A 19,608-nucleotide genomic window follows, 5' to 3' on the forward strand; every position below is an offset into this window, starting at 1 on the left:
AACTCTAAGAATGGAGTTTCCGTTGAGACGAAGACTGCAGAAGAAGGTTTTGAGGGGAAGATCATTAGCTCCTATGCCTCCAAGAAATCGAAGTGGAATTTCAAGGATGCTATCTTCTATATGGACTAGACATATACTTTTCATATTTTTGTAGTAGCATAAATAACTATTTTGAATTTTTAATTTTAAATATTATTATAAACATTTCTCCACTTTGCTGTATAGGCAAAGCAAATAAAGGCTGCATCTTTCTGGCAACATGCATAAAAAGCCTGATTAGCTACGCAAAGCGGCTGCACTTTCTATTCCCAGTCGGTAGAGGGCATCCGAGCAGCGAAGGACGCCGCTCTATCCTGAGATCCGGAAGCTTCTCCCTCTCTCTTTTTTTTTCTCTCCTCCCTCGTATCCTTCGCCCCGGAAGTGCTCCTCGGCACTGATTGCCGGCGTGACTTTGACCGCTTCTAGTAGTAGTGCTGGTTGCTGGACAGAGCCGGAGTCGAGGGACCTTCTCTCCTGTGCTGACTTCGCCATGAGGTTGCTGGGAGCTGCCGCCGCCGCGGCTGTGGGCCGCGGGCCGCTCCCGCGGGTCCCCGCAGTCCTGAGCTGGCAGGGGAAGCAGGTAGTGGAGTCCGGCTGGGCGAGACCGCACTACGGTCTGTCCCCGGGACCTTGCAGTGCGTCCGGGACCAGGGGGGAAGCGACAGCCCTCCCTCCCTGGCATCTCCTTACTGACAACTCCGAATGGACCTCAGTGTGAAAAGCCCCCTGGGTATCTGCATAGCTGCTGGTTATTAATGAGCAGCGTCTCTGTGCCCTGGGAGGTTGGGCGGCCTCCCGTTAAGCTTTGTATTTTTGGTATACCTTAAAGAAAAGAGGTAACTGGAGTGAAGATCAAGACAACTGAAAAATTAGTGTGTTCAGGGCTCGAACCCAGGGCTTCTGGCTCATTATCCAGTGCTCTTTTCAGTACAGCGTGTCGTTGGGCTGAGTGCTATCTCTTTTAGTTGACCTGGGTTATTTGATTTGTAGCCTTACCTTCCCAGTACCTTTCTTTTGTTCTGTCTGCCTTTTGCTGGTCGCGGGGAGAGGTCTCAGAGTGGACTAGCATTCAGTTCAATTTAGTCGCTCAGTCGTATCCGACTCTTCACGACCCCATGAACAGCGGCACGCCAGGCCTCCCTGTCCATCACCAACTCTCAGAGCCTACCCAAACCCATGTCCATTTAGTCGGTGATGCCACCCAACCATCTCATCCTCTGTCATCCCCTTCTCCTGCCCTCAATCTTTCCCAGCATCAGGGTCTTTTCCAATGAGTCAGCTCTTCGCATGAGGTGGCCAAAGTATTGGAGTTTCTGTTTCAGTATCAGTCCTCCCAAAGAACACCCAGGACTGATCTTAAGGATGGACTGGTTGGATTTCCTTGCAGTCCAAGGGACTCTCAAGAGTCTTCTCCAACACCACAGTTCAAAAGCATCAATTCTTTGGCACTCAGCTTTCTTTATAGTCCAAATCTCACATCCATACGTCACTACTGGCAAAACCATAGCCTTAACTTTCGTTGACAAAGTAATGTCTGCTTTTGAATATGCTATTTAGATTGGTCATAACTTTCCTTCCAGGGAGCAAGCGTCTTTTAATTTCATGGCTGCAGTCACCATCTGCAGTGATTTTGGATCCCCCCAAAATAAAGTCAGCTGCTGTTTCCACTGGTTCCCCATCTATTTCCCATGAAGTGATGGGACCGGATGCCATGATCTTCGTTTTCTGAATGTTGAGTTAAGCCAACTTTTTCACTCTCCTCTTTCACTTTCATCAAGAGGCTCTTTAGTTCTTCACGTTCGGCCATAAGGGTGGTGTCATCTGCATATCTGAGGTTATTGATATTTCTCCCAGCAATCTTGATTCCAGCTTGTGCTTCATCCAGCCCAGCGTTTCTCATGATGTACTCTGCATAGAAGTTAAATAAGCAGGGTGACAATGTACAGCCTTGACGTACTCCTTTTCCTATTTGGAACCAGTCTGTTGTTCCGTGTCCAGTTCTGATCGTTGCTTCCTGACCTGGATTAGGTAGGAGTTGATCCTTTCCTGTCATGCAGAACTTTGCTTTGCTTGCTGATATCCCAGGAGTTTAATCAACTAAATACTGATCACCCAGATTCCATTTTACATCTTCTACTTCACCTTATCTAGAAGTGGCTGCAGTGCATTTTGGATGTATAGTCATGTAGGGAGAGATTTATATTATGTCTTGATTGCATAAAATGCAGAATTCCCTGTCACCGCTGGAGTACAATAAAGTTGGAGTAAAAGTTATCATTGTTGTTTAAAAGTTATTGTTTTGGGGTAGAAGGAATTGGCAACCTTTTGTACACTACCTTGAACATATTGGCACCTCTGCATATAGCTTAAAAATCCTCAAAAATCCTTGCTAGTTGTGAATCTACAGTAAGAAGGAACAGGAAAATCAAAGTAAAATTTAGAGTGAAAACTATTTCCTATTAAAGCAGCTGTTGGGAACTTTCTGATTTTATCAGCCTCAGTGTATGTTTTCAGACCTGTGCCATTTAGTAAAAATATCCATCCATTTATATTTATTAATTTGCATGTATTTTTCTGAGTTTTTTTTTTTTTAAGAGTATGCGTTTCCTGTTCTCTCTTGCAGTCTCTTCCTTGGTTATAGGAGTTGACAGTTGAGCCATTCACTGTTTTGCCTTTTCAGGCTATCTCCTATGCTGTTTTGTGTTCATTGAGATTTCTCATTCACCCCTTTCTAATTGTCCACTGTTATCTCATAAAATGCACTGAATTGAGCTCTTATTTTTTCAGGCTAATTGGAAGATCTGCCGATGGTGTTCATCAGGGGTGATTCCTAATGAAAAGATAAGAAATATTGGAATCTCAGCTCACATTGATTCTGGGAAAACTACGTTAACAGAACGAGTGCTTTACTATACTGGCAGAATCGCAAAAATGCATGAGGTATGGGGTTCATGGTTGACTTCAGATTAGTTTGACCTTGGTTTGATTGTTTTGTAAGGATTTAATAAACTTCACAATCCTGAAAGATTACAAAGATGGTAACCCTGGAAATTTAATCAGAATCACAAAGTGGATAGCTCAGGTTGGCTTGAAATGTTGCTCTAGGGAGTTTCTTTAGAAACCATCACTCTGAATATCCTGAGTAGATTGTTTTTTTAAGAATGTTAAGTCAATCCGAGAAAATCATAATTGAAAAAGACACATGTACCCTAGAGTTCATCACAGTGCTATTTACAACAGCTAGGACTTGGAAGCAACCTTGATTTGTCCATCAACGGATGAGTAGAGAGAGAGACATACACACACACACATATGAATATTAACCAGGAATAAAAAAGAATGTTTTAGTGAGATGGAGTCTGTTATATAGAGTGAAGTAAATCAGAAAGAGAAAAGCAGATCTTGTATATTAACATATATATATATGGAATCTAGAAAAATGGTTTTGACGAACCTATTTGCAGGGAAGGAATGGAAATGCAGACGTAGAGAATGGATTTGTGGACACAGTTGGGGAAGAAGAGAATGGGATGAATGGAGAAAATAGCATAGATGTATACGCCCTGCCATGTGCAAAATACATAGCTGGTGAAAAGTTGCTGTGTAACACAGGGATCCCAGCCTGGTGATCTGTGACCTAAAGGGGTGCGATGAGAAAGTGGAGGGAGGCTTAAGAGGGAGTACATATATGTACAGTTATGACCGAGTCACGTTGATCTATGACAAACCAATGCAACATTGTAGAGCAATTTTCCTCCAATTAAAAAATTTAAAAAAAAGAATGTTAAGTCAATACGATATACCCCTAAGCAGCCATAAATATGTTTACATACTTTTAAATGTTTTGGAGAGATGTTTATAATGTTAAGTGGCGAAACTGTTTAAAATGTTGATGTATAGTATTAGCCTACTAGTTAAAAATTATATTTACCAGGAAAAAACTGTTTTAGAAAATCTTGGAACTCTCCTGAAGCCATTACATATCCAGTAACTCAACTTTCCACTTAAAAGTGTTACTTCAGATGAAGACCATCTGGTTAAATCACAGACTTTAGAAGCTGAATCCTTCTCACCCAGCCCTCAAAGTCCACGAGTAGCATAGAAGGGAAATACCTGTTCCCTGCACACCTGCTCACAGACTAACACAAGGCAGGTAGGAGAAACGTGGCAGAAAGAGCAAGGGTGGCTTTTAACACCAGGTGACGCTCAGTGGTAGCAGCTGCTGACAACAGCAGTGAAAAAAAGGGTTACTGTTAATAGAGGCCAAATACTGTAATCAGTTTTTGATTGAAATTTCCTGAGATTTGGTTGGACAATTAGGTTTTCTCTGTGTTCTGGTTCCTTCTGTAAAGATGTCTTCCCTTCTTGGAAGGCAGGGACAGAGAAATCTGAATTGCTCTGCTTGTGTTTAGGTGAAAGGCAAAGATGGAGTTGGTGCCGTCATGGATTCCATGGAAATAGAGCGACAAAGAGGAATCACTATTCAGTCAGCGGCCACCTATACCATGTGGAAAGATGTCAATATCAACATCATAGATACTCCTGGTGAGTTGAGTTCTTGGTTTTATTGCAGCCTTTTGGGCAGCAACTCACTTCTTTCCTCTCCTATGACCTAGCTCATTTTTTAATATCAAATAAAACTCCAGAAGTGTAACTGTGAATTCCGTATTAGAGAAATCTGAATGGGACCTAAAATACTTCATCCTTAAGTGGTTTCTTTGAAAAACAGTGCAAATAAATAGTGACTAGGAGGATTCCTACCTTTTACATGTTGCTGCTGATTCCAGAGGTGCCCATGGCCTAGTATCTTTTTGAAGTTTGATTTTGTTAGGCCCCTGGACCTTACGGTTGGTGAATGATATTGGTGATTTAAAGAATCCACATTCTAATTAGAAGACTTCCATAGTGATCAGAGGTAGACTTTTACCTGTGCACATTGTAAAAATTCAGACTGCTTTTTAAGACCTTCACACACTTCTCTGTCTCGCTCAGGGCACGTGGACTTCACAATAGAAGTTGAAAGAGCCCTGAGAGTGCTGGATGGCGCAGTCCTGGTTCTCTGTGCGGTTGGAGGGGTGCAGTGCCAGACCATGACTGTCAACCGTCAGATGAAGCGCTACAATGTTCCATTTTTAACTTTCATTAACAAACTGGACCGCATGGGCTCCAACCCAGCCAGGGCCCTGCAGCAAATGAGGTACTGTACCTTAGAACAGAGCGGAGTTATGATCTAGCTAACAGACCGTACATCTAGAAACACAGTTAATTCAGTGTCATTGAGCTTTATTCTTAATATTTTTTTCCTTTTTAAAATTCACATATGTGAATTATTTATCTTAGTAAATGGAACCCTGAGGTCCATAGTTTAGTTTGTGATATGATTTTATCAACTACTTTCTCTGTATAATAGGAGAAATATGACTTAAATTTTTAGAGAAGTTGAAGCATTCAGAACTCATCTGGTAATTTGTAGTGTTATAATTAGAGAAGTTATAATCTAGGACAGATTGTAAAAGTACTTCATGTTTATTTAGACAAGCGTAAAGGATTGAAACTCCAGTACTTTGGCCACCTCATGCGAAGAGTTGACTCATTGGAAAAGACTCTGATGCTGGGAGGGATTGGGGGCAGGAGGAGAAGGGGACGACAGAGGATGAGATGGCTGGATGGCATCACCGACTCAATGGACGTGAGTCTGAGTGAACTCCAGAAATTGGTGATGGACAGGGAGGCCTGGCGTGCTGCGATTCATGGGGTCGCAAAGAGTCGGACACAACTCAGGGACTGAACTGAACTGAAAGGATTGTCTTCAGTTTTAACCTTTATTTGAGAAATTTTAATTTAACGCCTTAAATTGTCAATACGATGCTATATTCTTGTTTTCATCAGTTAATGTATTTGTTAGGATAGCAGCAGTCCTTCCTTTCTAGACATAACCCAGTGGTCTTCACATGATTTTACATTTTTCACAGTACGATGTATTTCACACAGCCTTTGAGAAGAGTCGATTTCACTTCTTACCTTTTTTAGATCTGTAGATGGAGCCATAGAGCTCCTACTCAAGTCTCCTGTGCCGGAGCTCTTGGATGTAGGCAGTCAAGTCTGTGGCAGTGGAGAGACTAACGCGTCTCGTGACAAGAGGCGCAGTGTTAGGGGCCTTGAAGTGGCGGTATTGCTGTGTGCTCTCTGATGGAGGTGCCGTGTTTGAGAATATGCGAGTGCACCTTTTCTTTATTGGATGTTTGTAATACTTTCTTGGTAAAATGAAATGTTTTCTCTTTTTGTTCTAATTATATTTTACTTGTGGTTGGCAATAGATGGACTCTTTCCACCAAGTCTCTTTCTGAATTCCAGGCAGATTCTCTTTCAGCATTTATTTGACTATTTTGGTAGTCAAATACTACTTTGCTCCACTCCCCTTTATCTGTTACCTCATCCTATAATTCCCATTAAATAGGTTTTGAAGCTTCTGAATCTGGCCTCTCTGTCTTACTTTTTCTGCCACACTTTCTCATACTTTCTGTTTCCTTCTCATTTTTCACTGGGTGATGAGAAAATATTTGAGGTTAGTCTTCCAATTCACTTCTCTGGTATTCATCTGCTTCCCTTCTGTTATTTAGCCTGCTTTTTGTTCTTTTTAATCCCAGCAATTATGTAGTTCAGTTTCATATTAATGGAGGGGATTACTTCTTGGATCTTTACATTTTATTTTCTCTAGTAACTCTTTCCTTGGAAGTTAGTACTGTTTCTTGAACTCCCATCTCTTTCAAGCTGTTCGTTTCCTTCAAATATTTGGTAGTTCTTAGTTATCTGGTTAAAGTCACAGACTAAACAGCATATTTCTACTTGAATGTGAATTCCTGCCAATGAGTGTCATTTCCGTTCTGTGGTTGTGCCTGATTGGGTGCACAGGCTGATGGTGAGTGTCTAATAACCACTGTATGGATTTTCCCTCTAAGGAACTTCTTTTTCAGATAGCTGTACTTGGCTTCACTTGTATTAGCTGATCCAAGAAGGAGATGTGGGCACAATTATCCCACCATCCTTTAATTTCCTGGCCAACCACTCAGTGACCTGTCTTCTCCCTTCTGTGTCTGATTCAGGGTATTCTGGGGATCCAATGGGAAAAACACTTATCTTACAGTTATTTTTGTTGCCTAAATAGGGTTGTGCTTCCTGAGCACAATGAATTTGTCAACCTATTCCCAGCTGCTTTGTACCTTTGGCTCTGACCTGCTAATCAATTCTAAAGATCTGCTATTGATTTCTTTTTTTAATTTGTTTTGTCAGTTCAAAGAAATTTGGTGAAGAGAAAAAGGGGTAAACATGTGTTTTTATTTTTCAGGTCTAAACTAAGTCATAACGCAGCGTTTGTGCAATTGCCCATTGGTTTAGAGAATGATTTTAAAGGTATTATAGATCTTATTGAGGAACGAGCCATCTATTTTGATGGAGACTTTGGGTAAGTGTTAAAAATATACTATTCAAATCTTATATTTTAAAAAAGTATCAAAGAGAAGGAAATGAATGAGTGCTTTAAATATAAACTTTTTTGAAAGGAGACTGAAAAAAATGTCATCTAAGATGATTTTCTTTTAATGCATTTAATTCTAGTCACTTCCCATTTTGCTTATCGTTCATTCCAAGGGGGAGTATGTTACTCTTTGGATGATATACGTATATCACATTATGATATACGTGGTATGGTGAAAGGCCTTCAGCTTAAACTAATGATGTAATATCTCTTTTTCTACTTTTATTCATCGATCTGTTCATTCGTTCTGTAGATTTTGTTGGAACAACTACTGTGTCGTGAGTATTGTTATAAAAGCTGGGAAGAAAGAAGGGATTATAAATACTTCTCTACTTCATAGGATTACAAAGATAAAAAGATTGATGTGTAAGAGAAGTTACATATTCTTTTACATAAATAAAAGAATGTAGTTTGGGCAATACAAAAAGCAAATTGGTAACTTTTGACATGGTGTTTGGTCCATCAACCAACTTTGGAGAGACCTTTGCATACAAAGCCCAGTGCTTATCAAACTGTGGCATTCAGAAAAATCACCTGGAAAAATGCACACATCTGGATCCACTAGCAGGGATTCTAATTCAGTAGCTGTAGAGGGGGGCCTGCTATTTGCATTTCTGGAATGCTCCCAAGTGGTGCTGATGTTTCAGATCTGAATGCCATAGTTCAGGTGGCACTAAATAGACAGTGTGGGGAGTTGTAAGTGATCCTTTGTTCTGAAGAGTCGCTCTGGAGCCTGACAGTTTCTCCAAAGGTCCTTTTTAACGGGGTCCCTCTGTTTGGAGAAGGAAATGGCAACCCACTCCAGTGTTCTTGCCTGGAAAATCCCATGGACGGAGGAACCTACAGTCCATGGGGTCGCAGAGTCGGACACAACTGAGTGACATTTATTCTACTTTACTTCCTCTGTTTTGGAACTAAGATTACTAGTCTGGCAGGTGGATGAAAGCCATTGTGATCAGATAACTATAGAGTTTATCTTTATTGACCATCTTTTACGTAAGGAGAAGATCAAGCCTATGCAGTGGACAAGGCGTTTCTCTCACTTTTTGTTCCACAACTAAGTAATGACAACCAAGTTTACTTCTCACTCCTTAGAATGTAAGGGACAAGAATTTTTATCAGGTTTATTCACTGCTGTGTCCCCAGCCCTAGAACTGTCTGGTACAAAATAGGCACTCAAAAAATATTTTAAAGTAAATGATTACATCGCTTGCCTAGAATTACCAGTGCACACATTTCTGTCTTCTAAAGTAGAGGTTTTTAAACTTTGTTGTGCATCAGAACCACAGGTGGAACTTCTTAATATACCTGCACCTTTTCCCGGCCCTAGACCACTGGGTATGTATATTTTGAAAGGAAGTTTCCGAAATGAAAGACTTAAGCAGGGACCTTGCCAGGAAGGAAGAAATTAGATTCTGAAGGCTGTGAAGAGCCATTCTTTAGGATAGTAAGAATTATTTTCTGACTGTTTGCAATTTGCTTCTCCCTTCCCCACCCCTTTTTTTTTTTCAGGAATTTTTTTTTCTGAAAAGCTTGTTATTGCTTGACGTTAGATTCCATTTTTAAAGAAATACTTTTAAAGTGTTCAGACTGATGTTTGTAAACATCAAGTATGTCCATTTCTCTGTTGCATGTATTTATTTGTAACTTTTAGCTATCTGGCCCCTAAAGGAACGGAGAATAGAGGTCAAGTTTGGAGAGTCTATCATAATTAGTAAACTTTTTTTTTTAACTACAAAATGGAGTATTCTGTATTAAGAAAAAATTGTGTAATTGAATTTGTTATTAATGACCCAGAATAGTCAAGTCTCTAATCTTGCTTGTCAAAGACTGTGATATTCTGATTAATTTGGTTAATAGAATTTTCCAGTACAGTTGACCCTTGAACAGTGTGGAGGTTAGAGGTGTCAATCCCTCATCCAGTCAAAAGTTCAAGTATAACTGTTGACTCCCTCTAAAACTTACCTACTAATAACTACTGTTGACTGGACGCTATCAAAAATGAAAAGATAACGTGAAAAGAAATTCATATTTATTTACAGGTATAACAGTTCATGCATTGATAAGAAATAAGCAGCAATGTATTGCTTTATGGTAGCCTAGTGTAACTGGTGTAAAGCAGTAGCCTAGCCATTATAAAATTGTTTATGGCATATGATATTATAATCATATTCCTAATACAGTATTAGAAATATTGTGACTTAAAAAAATTACCTGTGATGGTATGCAATTTCTCTAATTCTGTGAGAGAGGCGTACTGTATGGATGTAATTCTGTGAAAGCAAAGTTAAAAAACAGTAATAAAACTAACACATTTTAAATTTCATATTAAATATCACTTATTCCTATATAATGATAGCCTGTCCACTTCAATACAAGTCTTGCACACAATGTAATACGCATATTTTTGCATATTTATTGAAAAACATCTTTGTATAAGTGGACCTGCACAGTTCAAACTTGTATTGTTCACGGGTCAGCTGTACTCATGGGCTTTGGAGTCAGTTTGGCTTTGAATTGTGTGTGGCTCATATATTTACTGGTAGTACAATCTTGAACGATTTGCTTTGCCTGTTTTAAAGTATTTTGTCCACTGTTCCATCTGAATTTTACAGATACGTATTTTTCTTATTTGTGATTTTAATGCAAAAATATCAGAGCTCTTACCTCAAAAAACATTTTGGCTGTTAGTTTATCTTTTTCATTGATAACTTATATGTTTAATTGAATATTCTTTTTCCAGATTAATTTTTGTTGGAGTAAAGTTAATTACAACTTAATTGAATATTCTTAAAGCACCAAAATAAAACATTTCTTCTCTTAGTCAGATTGTTCGATATGGGGAAATTCCAGCAGAATTCAGGGCGGCAGCAGCAGGCCACCGGCAGGAGCTGATTGAATGTGTTGCTAATTCAGATGAGCAACTTGGAGAGATGTTTCTGGAAGAAAAAACTCCCTCAATCTCAGATTTAAAGGCAGGTGCTCTCAAAATATGTCTTATATTAACAAGAAAAAGAGGGTTTTGGGGGGTTTTGTTTTTGTTTTTTTTGTAGGGAAGGGACATGATGCTTTTATGTAGGGGCTTTATTAATGAAATCCGAGCAAAGTTGTTTAACATAATTGGTTCCTTCAAAAAAAGTGTGACATGGCATATTACTCTTTTTTGAAGTAGTAAGTTATATAAAATGGGAAAGGAATCAGTTTGTTCTAAGAAAAAAGATATTTAAACAGCGAACCTCTTGAACCTATCTGTATCAAAAAGAAAAAAAAGATAAACTGTACATGTACGCTGTTGACTATTTGGAAGGCCATAGATTCCTTTACTTAATTGTTCAGCTCTTTAAAATGAAGAGATCACCTGCCTAAGACTGGTATTCAGTTTTTAAATAGACAGTTCTCCATTGCTGTTGCTCGGTCGCCCAGTCATGTTGCAAAGTTGCGAAGTTCGACTCTTTGCAACCCTGTGGACTGCAGCACATCAGGCCTCCCTGTCCCTCACCATCTCCCAGAGTTTGCCCAAGTTCATGTTCAGTGCATCATGTTCACTGATGCCATCCAGCCATCATCCTCTGACACCCTCTTCTCCTGCCCTCAATCTTTCCCCACATCAGGGACTTTTCCAATGAGCTGTCTGTCTGTATCAGGTAACCAAAATACTGGAGCTTCAGCTTTAGCATCAGTCATTCCAGTGAATTTTCAGGGTTGATCTCCCTTAACATTGACTGGTGTGATCTCCTTGCTGTCCAGGGGACTTTCACAAGTCTTCTCCAGCCCCACAGTTCGAAGGCATCAATTTTTTGGTGTTCTGTGTTCTTTACCATTCAGCTCTCAGAACCACTGGGAAGACCATAGACTTAACTATACGGATCTTTGTCGGCAGAGTAATGTCTCTGCTTTCAACACACTGTCTAGGTTTGTCATCGATTTCCTGCCAAGAAGCAATTGTCTTATGATTTCATGGCTGCAGTCACTGTGTGCAGTGATTTTGGAGCCCAAGAAGAGGAAAACTGTCACTACTTCCACCTTTTCCCCTTCTATTTGCCATGCAGTATGGGGCCAGATGCCATTATCTTAGTTTTTTTTTTTTATTTAGTCTTAAGCCAGCTCTTTCATTCTCCTCCTTCACCCTAATCAAGAGGCTCTTTAGTTCTTCTTTGCTTTCTGCCATTGGAGTGGTATCATCCCCATATTTGAGGTTGTTGATGTTTCTCCCACCTATCTTGATTCCAGCTTGTAACTCATCCAGCCCAGCATTTCTCATGATATGCTCAATGTGTTGATTAAACAAACAGGGTGACAGCCCTGTTGTACTCGTTTCTCCATCTTGAACCAATCAGTTGTTCCATACAGGGTTCTAACTGTTGCTTCTTGACCCACATACAGGTTTCTCAGAAGACAGATAAAATGATCTGGTGTTCCCATCTCTTTAAAAGCTTTCCACAGTTTGTCATGATCCACACAGTCAAAGGTTTTAACGTAGTTAATGAAACAGAGATAGATGTTTTTCTGAAACTCCCTTGCTTTCTCTATAATCTAGGGAATGTTGGCAATTTGATCTCTAGTTCCTCTTCCTTTTCTAAACCCAGCTTGGACATCAGGAAGTTCTTCGTTCGCATAATGCTGAAGCCTGGCTTGCAAGATTTTAAGCATGACTTACTAGCATGGGAGACGAGTGCAGTTGTCCGATGGTTAGCACATTCTCTGGTACTACCCTTCTTGGGAATTGGGATGAGGATTGACCTTCTCCAGTCCTGTGGCTACTACTGGGTCTTCCAGATTTGCTGCCATAAAAACCTTGATGGTGTCATCCTTTAGGGATTTGAATAGTTCTGCTGGAATTTCATCGCATTCACTAACTTTATTAACAGCAGGGCTTCTTGAGGCCCACTTGACTTCGCACTCCAGAATGTCTGGTTCTGGGCGACTAACCACACCATTGTAATAATCTGGTTCGTTAAGATCTTTTCTTTATATAGTTCTGTGTATTCTTTTCATCTCTTCTTGATCTTCAGCATCTACTAGGTCTCTACCATTTTTATCCTTTATTGTGCCCATCTTTGGGCGGAATGCTCCCTTGATGTTTCCACTTTTTCTGAAGAGATCTCTAGCCTTTCCCCACTTGTTTCTTCTATTATTAAGCATGGTTCGTTGAAGAAGGCCTTTTTGCCTCTTCTAGCTATTTTTTGGAACTCTGCGTTTAATTGGATATACCTTTCCCTCATTCCCTTGCTTTTCGCTTTTCACTTTGTTCTTCCACTGTATATAAGGCCTCCTCAGACAACCGCTTTGCCTTCTTGCTTTTCTTTTCCTTTGGGATGATTTTGTTTGCCACTTCCTGTGCAGTATGGACCTCTGTCAGTAGTTCTTTAGGCATACTGTTAATTAGATCTAGTTGCTTGAACCTATTTGTTACCTCTACTGCGAATTCATACAGCATTTGATTTAAGGCATACCTGGCTGGCCTATTGTTTTTCCTGGTTTTCTTTAGTTTACGCCTGAATTTTGCTATGAGACACTGATGATCTGAGCCACAATTAGCTCCACATCTTGTTTTTGCTGACTGTATACAGCGTCTCCATCTTCAGTTATAAAGAATATAATCAGTTTGATTTCAGTATTGACTAATTTGGTGATGTTCATGTGTAAAGTCATCTCTTGTGTTGTTGAAAAAGGGTATTTGCTATGACTAGTGCATTCTCTTGGCAGAATTCTGTTAACCTTTGCCCTGCTTCATTTTGTTCTCCAAGGCCAAACTTGCCTGCTACTCCAGGTATATTTTGACTTCCTGCTTTTGCATTCCAATCCCTGATGGTGAATAGAACATCTCTTTTAGGTGTTAGTTCTAGAAGGTCTTCTAGGTCTTTGTAGAATTGATCAGCTTCAGCTTCTTCTGCATTGGTAGTAGGGGCGTAGACTTGGATTACTCTGATGTTGAACGGCTTGCCTTGGAAACGAATTGAGATCGTTCTGTCTTCTTTGGGGCTGTAGCCAAGTACTGTATTTCTACTCTTTTGTTGATTATGAAGACTACTCCTCTTCTATGGGATTCTTGCCCACAGTAGTAGATATAATGGTCATCTGAATTTTTTTTAATATAAATTTATTTATTTTAATTGGAGGCTAATTACTTTACAATGTTGTATTGGATTTGCCATGCATCAACATGAATCTGCCATGGGTGCACACGTGTTCCCCATCCTAAACCCCCCTCCCACCTCCCTCCCCATACCATCCCTCTGGGTCATCCCAGTGCACCAGCCCCGAGCATCCTGTATCATGCATCGAACCTGGACTGGCGATTCATTTCACATATGATATTATACATGTTTCAATGCCATTCTCCTAAATCATCCCACCCTCACCCTCTCCTACAGAGTCCAAAAGACTGTTCTATACATCTGTGTCTCTTTTGCTGTCTCAGATACAGGGTTATCGTTACCATCTTTGTAAATTCCATATGTATGTGTTCGTGTACTGTATTGGTGTTTTTCTTTCTGGCTTACTTCACTCTGTATAATAGGCTCCAGTTGCATCCACCTCATTAGAACTGATTCAAATGTATTCTTTTTAATGGCTGAGTAATACTCCATTGTGTATATGTACCACAGCTTTCTTATCCGTTTGTCTGCTGATGGACATCTAGGTTGCTTCCATGTCCTGGCTATTATAAACAGTGCTGCGATGAACATTGGGTTACACGTGTCTCTTTCAATTCTGGTTTCCTTGGTGTGTATGCCCAGCAGTAGGATTCATGGGTCATAAGGCAGTTCTATTTCCAGTTTTTTGAGGAATCTCCACACTGTTCTCCATAGTGGCTGTACTAGTTTGCATTCCCACCAACAGTGTAAGAGGGTTCCCTTTTCTCCACACCCTCTCCAGCATTTATTGCTTGTAGACTTTTGGATCACAGCCATTCTGACTGGTCTGAAATGGTACCTCATTGTGGTTTTGATTTGCATTTCTCTGATAATGAGTGATGTTGAGCATCTTTTCATGTGTTTGTTAGCCATCTATATGTCTTCTTTGGAGAAATGTCTGTCTAGTTCTTTGGCCCATTTTTTTGATTGGGTCATTTATTTTTCTGGAATTGAGCTGCAGGAGTTGCTTGTATATTTTTTAGCTTAATTCTTTGTCAGTTGCTTCATTTGCTATTATTTTCTCCCATTCTGAAGGCTGTCTTTTCACCTTACTTATAGTTTCCTTTGTTGTGTAAAAGCTTTTAAGTTTAATTAGGTCCCATTTGTTTATTTTTGCTTATATTTCCAATATTCTGGGAAGTGGGTCATAGAAGATCCTGCTGTGATTTATGTCAGAGAGTATTTTGCCTATGTTCTTCTCTAGGAGTTTTATAGTTTCTGGTCTTACATTTAGATCTTTAATCCATTTTTATTTTATTTTTGTGTATGGTGATAGAAAGTGTCCTAGTTTCATTCTTTTACAAGTGGTTGACCAGTTTTCCCAGCACTACTTGTTAAAGAGATTGTCTTTTCTCCATTGTACATTCTTGCCTCCTTTGTCAAAGATAAGGTGTCCATAGGTGCATGAATTTATCTCTGGGCTTTCTATTTTGTTCCATTGATCTATATTTCTGTCTTTGTGCCAGCACCACACTGTCTTGATGACTGTGGCTTTGTAGTAGAGCCTGAAGTCAGGCAGGTTGATTCCTCCAGTTCCATTCTTCTTTCTCAAGATTGCTTTGGCTATTTGAGGTTTTTTGTATTTCCATACAAATTGTGAAATTATTTGTTCTAGCTCTGTGAAAAATACCGTTGGTAGCTTGATAGGGATTGCACTGATTCTATAGATTGCTTTGGATAGTATACTCATTTTCACTATATTGATTCTTCTGATCCATGAACACGGTATATTTCTCCATCTATTATTGTCCTCTGATTTCTTTCACCAGTGTTTTATAGCTTTCTATATATAGGTCTTTAGTTTCTTTAGGTAGATATATTCCTAAATATTTTATTCTTTTCATTGCAATGGTGAATGGAATTGTTTCCTTAATTTCTCTTTCTATTTTCTCATTATTAGTGTTGTATAGGGATGCAAGGGATTTCTGAGTGTTGATTTTATATCCTGCAACTTTACTATATTCATTGATTAGCTCTAGTAATTTTCTGGTGGAGTCTTTAGCGTTTTCAATGTAGATCATGTCATCTGCAAACAGTGAGAGTTTTACTTCTGCTTTTCCAATTTGGATTCCTTTTATTTCTTTTTCTGCTCTGATTGCTGTGGCCAAAACTTTCAAAACTATGTTGAATAGTAGTGGTGAAAGTGGGCACCCTTGTCTTGTTCCTGACTGTAGGGGAAATGCTTTCAATTTTTCACCATTGAGGATAATGTTTGCTGTGGGTTTGTCATATATAGCTTTTATTATGTTGAGGTATGTTCCTTCTATTCCTGCTTTCTGGAGAGTTTTTATCATAAATGGATGTTGAATTTTGTCAAAGGCTTTCTCTGCATCTATTAAGATACTCATATGGCTTTTATTTTTCAATTTGTTAATGTGGTATATGGTCATCTGAATTAAATTCGCCCATTCCTGTCCATTTTAGTTCACTGATTCCTAAGATGTCAATGTTTATTCTTACCATCTTCTGTTTGACCATGCCCAGTTTTCCTTGATTCATGGACCTGACATTCCACATTCCTATGCAATACTATTCTTTGCAGCATGGGATTTTACTTTCACCACCAGAGACATCCACAACTGAGTGTCATTTTTGCTTTGGCTCAGCCGCTTCATTCATTCTGAGGCTATTGGTAATTCTCCTCCACTCTTCCCCAGTAGTATCTTGGACACCTTCAGACCTGGGGTACTCATCTTCAGTGTCATATCCTTTTGGCCTTTTATACAGTTCATGAGATTCTCACGGCAAGTGTACTGGGGTGGTTTGCCATTCCCAAAATGATAGGATACCAAAAGAGGAACTCCCCAGGTCATTAGGTGCCCAATATGCTACTGGAGATCAGTGGAGAAATAGCTCCAGAAAGAATGAAGGGATGGAGCCAAAGCAAAAACTATACCCAGTTGTGGATGTGACTGGTGATAGAAGTAAGAACTGTGGCGTTGGAGAAGACTCTTGAGAGTCCCCTGGACTGCAAGGAGATCCAACCAGTCCATTCTGAAGGAGATCAACCCTGGGATTTCTTTGGAAGGAATGATGCCAAAGCTGAAGCTCCAGTACTTTGGGCACCTCATGCGAAGAGTTGACTCATTGGAAAAGACTCTGATGCTGGGAGGGACTGGGGGCAGGAGGAGAAGGGGACGACCAAGGACGAGATGGCTGGATGGCATCACGGACTCGATGGATGTGAGTCCGAGTGAACTCTGGGAGATGGTGATGGATAGGGAGGCCTGGCGTGCTGCAATTCATGGGGTTGCAGAGTCGGACACGACTGAGCGGCTGAACTGAACTGAACTTGCCATTCCCTCCTCCAATGGGTCACATTTTGTCAGAACTCTCTTCTATGACCCGTCCATCTTGGGTGGCCCTGCACAGCATGGCTCATAGCTTCACTGAGTTGTACAAGCCCCTTCGCCACGAAGGTAGTGAGCCATGAAGGGGATAGCTAAACAGCCAACCTCTTGGACATGTGCTTATAAAAAAGAGAGAAGATAAACTAGAAATGTACACTGTTGACTGTTTGGAAGGCCATATAGATTTCTTTACTTGATTGTTCAGCTCTTTAAAATGAAGAGAAAATCACCTGCCTAAGACTGGTATTCAGTTTTTAAATAGTTCTCCTTAAAAGAGAACAAATGACTCAATAAGCACATGATAAGATGCTCAACATCACTAGTCATTGGGGAAGAAAATCAAAACCACAGTGAGATACCACTTTATTCATTAGGATGACTGTTACTTAAAAAGCAAAGTAACAAGTGTTGGTGAGGATTTAGAGAAATTGAAATCCTTGTCCATTGCTGATGGGAATGTAAAATGATGCCTCTTCTGTGGAAAACAGTATGGCGATTTCTCAAAAAAAAAATTAAAGCCAGAACTACCATGTTGTTTCATTCAGTTGCTAAGTTGTGTCCGATTCTTTGCAATCCCATGGACTGCAGCACGCCAGGCTCCTGTGTCCTCCACTGTCTCCCAGAGTTTGCTCAGATTCATATCCAAGAACTACCATACGGTCCAGCAATTCCATTTCTGTATACACAAGAGAATTGAAAGCAGGGATCAGATATTTGCACACCAGTGTTGACAGCAGCATGATTCACAGTAGCTCAGAGTTGGAACAACTCAGTGCCAATCAGTGAATGAAGGACAAATAATATTGGCGTGTTCATACAGTGGGGTATTATTCAGCTTTAAAGAGGAACCAGATTCTAATACATGCTACAATATGGGTGACTCTTAAAGATATCATGTTAAGTGGAATAAGCCAAACATAAAAGGACAACTATTGTATGATTACACTTCTGTGGAATAGCCAGAAGAGTCAAGTTCCTAGTAGGACAGTGGTTACTAGGGGCTGGGGGAGAGGAGAATGGGAAGTTTAGTGAATCCAGAGTTTCAGTTTGGGGTGATGAAAAGTTTTGGAGACAGATAGTGGTGACAGCAATGTGAATGTACTTAATGCTACTGAACTGTACACTTAATGGTTAAAATAGTCAATTTTGTGATGCTTATGTTATCATAATAAAAAAAATTCTGACATTTATTTTGCCAAACCACTTCATGCACTTAGCAGAGATAAGATGAATAAACACTGTATGTAATACAGTGCACTCAGAGAGTTTATAGATCAGGTGCACAAGGAAAGAACCCTATTGAGGCTGAGATGCTTACTAACATATCTCAGCTTGAGTTCTGTACCATTCACAAAGGCCTTATCACCTCAGCTCTCTAATGACTAAAGAACTCTGTATAGGAAAGTGTAGGTATGGGCCTAAATAAAGTCAAGCAGTGTATCCTAAGAACCGCCAAAGAGAGGTCTTGATCTATTAAAAAGAATGTGTCAGGAGTCCCCAAGACCACTCCAGATTCTGTGATTCACTGGGAGTCAGGACTCGGCACGTAGTCACACTCATGGCTCAGGTGCATTACAGTGAAAGAGTACAAAGCAGAGTCAGCAAAGGGGAAAGGCGTGTGAGGCAACGTCCAGAAGAAACCAGGTGTGAGCTTCCAGGCGCTCTCTCGGGTGGAGTCTTGCCGTGCATGCCTGTGTCCTCGAGCAGCAAGTTGTGACTGCACCTGTGAAATGTCTACTGGAGAAGGTCATTAGAGACTCAGTGCCTAAGGTTTCACTGGAGGCTGGTCACATAAGGCTTCCCTGGTAGGTTAGATGGTAAAGAATTAAACTGCAATGCAGGAGAGAGGTAGGATCAATCCCTGGGTTGGGAAGATCCCCCTGGAGAAGGGAATGGCTACCCACTCCAGTACTTTTGTCTGGAGAATTCCATGGACAGAGGAGCCTGGCCAGCTATGATCCATGGGGTCACAGAGTCAGGTATGACTGAGCGACACACACACTCACATAGACACACCCTGCCTAGCACATACCAATTTCCTGACTTCCAGAAGGAAAGCAGGTATTTAGTACACATCCCATTGTTTTTGCCACAGTATAGGCAAGTGAACCAGTCTTACCAGCTCTGGAATGCTGGGAATCCCCTGATACCCAGATTCCCAGAAGCCAGCCAGGACAGCCTTGCAGGGGGCTTTCAGCAAGAGCGCTTTCAGTCCTGCTGTGTTTCCTGCTTTCTTCCAGGGTGCAGTGTACTTTAGTTTCTGTATTGTCATTGGATATATTAGGGACAGTGGGAAGGCAACAGTTTTCAAGTGTGAAGTGATTCTCACAAAAATAAGAGAAATTTGGGGTAAGAACATAGCTTTCGTTAGGCTGGTATAGGTTTAGCTTTAATTTCTCCTTTTTTCTATTTATCAACCACACTCGTGTTTCTCTGTTCAGTGGAAGTAAAGAAGGTGTAAGATTCATTCGTTCCTACTTTTGCATATAAGAGAGGGTTGGAAAGTCAAAAATGTGACTTTGTGGCCTAAGGTAGCCTCAGTGGTTAG

General features: G+C 40.3%; 1 protein-coding gene across 1 annotated transcript in view; it reads left to right on the top strand.

Moving 5' to 3' along the window:
- Nucleotides 1–417: 417 nt before the first annotated feature.
- Nucleotides 418–19,608, top strand: part of GFM1 (G elongation factor mitochondrial 1) — a 52,856-nt gene continuing 33,665 nt past the window's right edge. Inside the window, exons 1-6 of the mRNA XM_040247666.1 lie at nucleotides 418–619; nucleotides 2,827–2,979; nucleotides 4,452–4,584; nucleotides 5,032–5,236; nucleotides 7,385–7,501; nucleotides 10,398–10,548. Of these exons, the coding sequence (XP_040103600.1) occupies nucleotides 530–619; nucleotides 2,827–2,979; nucleotides 4,452–4,584; nucleotides 5,032–5,236; nucleotides 7,385–7,501; nucleotides 10,398–10,548 (849 nt within the window). The 5' untranslated portion in view covers nucleotides 418–529. The remainder of the gene's footprint in view (nucleotides 620–2,826; nucleotides 2,980–4,451; nucleotides 4,585–5,031; nucleotides 5,237–7,384; nucleotides 7,502–10,397; nucleotides 10,549–19,608) is intronic.

Source organism: Oryx dammah, unplaced genomic scaffold (assembly GCF_014754425.2).
Source record: "Oryx dammah isolate SB20612 unplaced genomic scaffold, SCBI_Odam_1.1 HiC_scaffold_2, whole genome shotgun sequence".
Taxonomy (NCBI): domain Eukaryota; kingdom Metazoa; phylum Chordata; class Mammalia; order Artiodactyla; family Bovidae; genus Oryx; species Oryx dammah.